Source organism: Trichomycterus rosablanca, chromosome 14 (genome assembly GCF_030014385.1).
Source record: "Trichomycterus rosablanca isolate fTriRos1 chromosome 14, fTriRos1.hap1, whole genome shotgun sequence".
Classification (NCBI taxonomy): domain Eukaryota; kingdom Metazoa; phylum Chordata; class Actinopteri; order Siluriformes; family Trichomycteridae; genus Trichomycterus; species Trichomycterus rosablanca.
The window spans coordinates 26,528,156-26,533,631 of NC_086001.1; the positions used below are offsets into that span (position 1 = coordinate 26,528,156).

Sequence of the window (5,476 nt, forward strand, 5' to 3'; positions counted from 1 at the left end):
GAACTATTACCATAAATAAAAATGATTAACAAAATGTTTGGTCACTGCCCATCTTTTTGTCTATGATCCTGATCTTGACTGCAAATACTGAATGGTTGAAAACAGTTTTTTGGTTTGGCTGCAAAACAAATCATTTGCAAACAGAGTAAATTGTTTAACAAACAAAATGTAAATAAAAAATCACTTTAGCTTGAACCTTTATAAATATTTTTCTGAACATTTTATGTTTTTGCCAGTACTCTGCTTTTACAAAAAAAAAAAAAGTGCATTTAAATAAAGTGCAATTATAAAAAGCACCCTGAGAAAACAATGTTGGCACATCGTGCAGTAACAAATATTTTGTATACAAAAATTGCAGACAGCACTGGCAGTAACAGTGAGCTGGAAACTTGTTTTACTCTTTAAAGAGCTCATTTTTTAGAGTAAGCAGGCATGGCTTCAGAGCCGTTTGATCATCAAGGCAAACCATAATCTTCTGGATAAAGGTAAACGTGTTTTCAAGCTTTTTTGGATACTCGATATTGAACACATAAATCAGGCCAAACAACAGTAAGAATGCATCAAGCATTTTTGGAATTTCACTCATAACAATGTTCCCTTCAACAACAACAGAGACATCGCCAGGTGTGAATATGTCTTCAGAAGCAGTGAGGAGAGCAAGAGGACACTCAGAGACATCTGGTTCTCCGTCTTGTTGCAAGATATAAGTGGTCTAATTAGAGCCACGTTAACAATAATAATTACCAGTATTTAAGTACATCTATAAACTAACTAGAAAGGTGTTATAAGTAATTCATACATTGCAGCTTTTAAAGAGGTCCGAGTCATCTTCTCGTAGGTAGATGGAAAGTGCACGGAGAGACAAGATGCGTCTCACATGGATGTCTTGTTCTTCCTAAATTGACAAAAAAAACGATAAAAGGAAAGAAGGGTTATACACGCGCACGCAAAGAACAGTGGAAGGAACTACACACACACACACACATATACAGTATATAAATATATAAACATAAAACAGGATTGGTACAAATGCACATAAATTAAAGTATGCCAGAACAACACATACAGTCCTATGGCACACCCAACACTTAATTAAAAGACAGATAAACCACTAAAACAGAACATACCTGAATGTCATAGGCTCGAAGAATCTTCTGTAGCGACTCTGCTATCTTGCCGGTGCGTGATGCCTTCTGTCTGTACAATCCAATCAATGTCGGTGTATGGCGATCAAACTCTGCATAGAACGTGTTCCTCAGGTTCACGTTGGTAATACGGTGAAATTCAGCAAACACCTGCAAACACATAGATAACTACTTGTAGAACAAATGGCCATACTCAACTCAATATAAAAATTTTTTTTACCTGTGACTCAGTCTGCAGTGCTGGCCATCTGATCAAAAGATCCTTTACCAGTAGATCTCCCTTGACAATCTCTTGGCGTCGTAAAGCAAAAGTTGTCTGCATGCATTTTTCTATGAACATCTGGTTTATTTCCATCTTTTCACTTTCTTCCATTACCTGTAATCTCATCTGTTCAAGGGACGTCTGATTCTCCCCTTTAGGAAAGTTAGGAAGAAAGTTGATTTCAGAACGTCTGGCTTTCTTGATGTTGGAATGAGGATGGGCACTGTCAGGGTTGTTTTTACTCCTCCTGCCTGTGTTGACAGCAACCTCTGCACAGCCAGATTTGGCCATTATTGTTCGATAATTCCCCATCTTGTGCGCCAAGCGGACTTTCCAGCCATACCAAGGAATGTGACTACCGTGCTCTGTGAGACAAGGATGGGCATTAACTAGGGCTTCTGCTGCCTTTGCCAGTTGACTTTCATTTGGGTATGGTTTGTAGCTAAAGATTGTTTCAGCCATTTTATCCAGAACACAGTGAGTTTGAGATCGGGTTAACTTTAATCTTTTGCCATACTCTCTATACACCTGGTTTCCTTCTTCGAGCACATGCTCTACTTCAAAAGAAAAAGCCGGGACAACAAAAGTGTTGGGCCAGTGCTTCTGACGATCGTTTAGGGGCACGTGTGGTAGTATCTCTGTGTCTGAGCTTGCCAATGACGAGTTATCATCAATTTCTGATCGGACCACTTTTAGCATTCCTTTCTCTGGTAATTCCTCAATATTTGTAAGAACAGTCAGCATCCCATCAAAGTCAGGGTCCTCATATTGCAGAGAAAAGTCAACACCATCCAGTCTGGGTTTAAACTTTTCTTGCATAATTCTCTTTAATTCATCTATAGATGCTGGGCGCTGTGTTAGTGTTAGCTTCCATGCACTATCTGTAGTCACATTCACACGCAGCAAAAACTTCTGGGGGGCAGTCATCTTGATTGTCGTTCCACGTGTCTTCTGTATAAACAAAAGTAGTGACCATTGAACACTTTTAGAAAACAAATGTACTGTCTTTTTTCTTATGAATGAAGAGTGAAATATGCCACCAAAAGACTGCAAGGCACTACAGGCTTCAAACTATTAGTTCACCAATATGTATCTTCTCAGTGTTAGGAGCAGTTGGCCTTCAATGGTGTAAGCAGAAAGTGGTAAAGTATCATTGAGCTCTGATATGGTTCGCACTATTAAATTCCCAGCCGAAAGTGCATATGATCGCAGGTGCTCGATGTAGTCGGATTTGTGATCTCGAGTGAGAAAAGTGACCCGGTTGTCCACTAGAAATATGTTTTCAATCTTGCAAAATTGTGACAAACCCCCCTCATAGCCAGCAGCTACAAACATTCCGACACTAAAGTCAGTACCATCAATATTGACTCTTGATGTTGAGTAAATGATGGAACTGTCTGTCTTTTCTTTAAAATATTCCTTCACTGTATCAGGAAGTGTTGAGACATTTACAGATGTGACATTAGAGGTTTGCTGGTGAGGTTTGAAAAAAGATGGAGAGCTGAGGTAAAAAGCCACCATGTGCTGGTGTCTGGTAGCTAATGTTTTTAGTACATTTTTGAAGTTTTGTGTGTCATGAACAACACGCTTGAAAAAGCGGTGTTTTCCCTCAAACCTCATTGTCCAATAGTGAACAAGGGGTCCAAAACAGCGAATGAGATGAGGGTAGTGCTCTATGTAGTGATGTTTAGGACGGAGTTTAAAATGTGGAAAAACTTCCTGCAGGATTTGTCTATGATCCTGTATCTTTGACTGCAAATACTGAATGGTTTCTTCTGTAAATGTCAGAGATAACATTAATTCCACTATGTCTTCTAAATCCATGAGAACAGACCATGCCCCATCACCCTCAGGAATTTTGTCACCAATAATCAAAGGTAGTAGTCTCAGCAAAGTTGCATTTTCGTGGCCATTGCCGCCTATAGTGTGCTTTGCCACAAATGTTTTTGGGATAGGTTGGGGCCTGTCAACCTTGTCTGTGTGCTTGTATGGAAAGGAATATATTCGTCTGTTTAAATCCTCAAGACTAAAATATTTGCAGCGGATCATCTCGCCTAAACACAGGGCCAGCTCTACAGGTACAATGCCCTCAAACAGATCATGGAGAACATCGGGTGGAAACCCTGTAACTGTGTGGAAATATTCTAGACACTGATTAAAAACACAGTCTTTTTTGACTCCACACTGTTGCTGGCACTGTCCCTCCGTCACTGCTTGCACACCATCATCATGACTCGATTTTGTCCTCAAAGTAAATTCCCCATCACTAACTTCATGTGTTTGCAACTGATCTTGAGTTGCAGTACAGAATCTACAAAAATTAGTGGCTCTAAAAGATTTAGCAAAACCTGCCAAAGAATGAGCTGCAAGATTGTCAGACACCACACACATTACACTGCCACGAACTGCTTTCCCAAGAGACTCTATGAATACTCCATCTTCTTCAAGGGTACGAATGTCTTTGAGTAAAGGACGAAGAACTCTCTCATACCCGAATCTGTCAAGGTCTGAAACTTTACATAGAGTTGCCAGTTGAATGACATGCAAGGCAGATCTGTGTTTACTTGGGAGATCAGCAAAAATCCAGTATATTGTGCTTAGTTTGTGAATTTTTCGTGATGTGCCAAGAGGATTTGCTATTTCAATGTCATCGATGTACAAGAGTAGAGGTAAACATAGCTCCTCTGAAGAAAAAAAGTCATTATCTTTAAAATATGAGCCATCATGGTGGCTTGCATAATGACCAGTTTGGCTTGCCTTTGATTCACTCATTTTGTCTAGAACGTCAATGTGTTTAAATATTTGTTGAATCATCTGAAGAACTGAAATATGTACTGTTGTGTGCCCTGGTTCAATAACATACTGAACAGGACTAACAAAAGGAAATTTTTTCTCAATGAATGTTTTGCGTCTCTTGTGTGAGGAAAATACCTCTCCTTTAGCTGTTGTAGTGGCAAAAATGTTACTGTTGATTACAGAACCAACTATCTCATTTACTAATGTTTCAGAAGCTTCTACGCTATGGTTCTGAAACACATTCTCAATTGTTCTTTTGATGAGAGGTTGGGACAAAGTGAATAACTGAGTCAAATGCTCAACTATTTCTTGAGTTGCCATGTCTGAAACATGAAGTACCGTTTTCATCTTTAAAAATAAAGAAGCCAGATTAAGATGCAACTGTGCTTTCAAATCATCAAGATCCCACTGACTATTATCATCCTCTAGATCTTCAAACATCTCTGTATCCTCACAATGAGCAAGGCCTTTATCAGAATGCATAACAGAAGATGTTTCAATAGTGTTGTCATTTACTGCTGAGACAACATTTTCATCAAAGTCCGAACCACCAAGATGTTGCCTACTTTTGTGAGCATTAAATGATGAGTAAGCATTTGTGCGGTAGTTACAGTTTTTGAAGGGGCATTCCACCATTTCATGCATTCTTAAATGGCTTCGTAAATGACTGAAAAGTGTGGCCTCACTAAAAAGCTTCTTAAAGTCACACAAAGTGCATGTGAAATATACTTGTGCCTCTTCGCGCACAAATTTATCTGCATCGTTGTGATACCGAGAAATATGAGTTTTCATTGCGCTGAATGATGGAAATGTGCAAATACAATTGTCATAAAGACATGGCAAAGGACTAACTCTGGAATAACTGCCATGATGCAGACGGTAGTGTGTGAATAATTTTGCTCTTGTGTTTAAAGTTAGAGAGCAAAGCCTGCACTTCCACTCCATTGAATAAATTTAATCCTGAAATTTAAAAAATGCAAATAGAATCTAAGAGTTCTTTAAATTAAATACAGCTAATAACCAATAATTGTGATGTCTAAGTGTTGATATTTAATATGCCAGAGTCAATATGTACCTCAGCAGTTGAAGTGAAGAAGTACACTATGTTATGGGGATTCAAACAACCCCTAGAGGTTAGTTTGGAACCACTACTCGGGAAATAAAGCTCAGAAACAGAAATCAATGAAAGAGGGTTTTAATCCCAGTACCCCAAACTACAATCAGCAATGTAACAAAATACTACAGCGTAAGTAAAGGAAGTAAATGTTCATAA

The 5,476-nt window shown here is 38.8% G+C and overlaps 1 protein-coding gene across 1 annotated transcript; it reads right to left on the minus strand.

Moving 5' to 3' along the window:
- Positions 1 to 785: 785 nt before the first annotated feature.
- LOC134326809 (uncharacterized) lies at positions 786 to 2,051 on the minus strand. The gene is made up of 3 exons (XM_063008964.1): positions 1,366 to 2,051; positions 1,128 to 1,295; positions 786 to 895 (listed from the first exon to the last, which is right to left on the minus strand). Exons 1-3 carry the CDS (start codon positions 1,867 to 1,869, stop codon positions 794 to 796), a joined length of 774 nt encoding a protein of 257 aa, XP_062865034.1. The 5' UTR covers positions 1,870 to 2,051; the 3' UTR covers positions 786 to 793.
- Between the last annotated feature and the right edge of the window lie 3,425 nt (positions 2,052 to 5,476).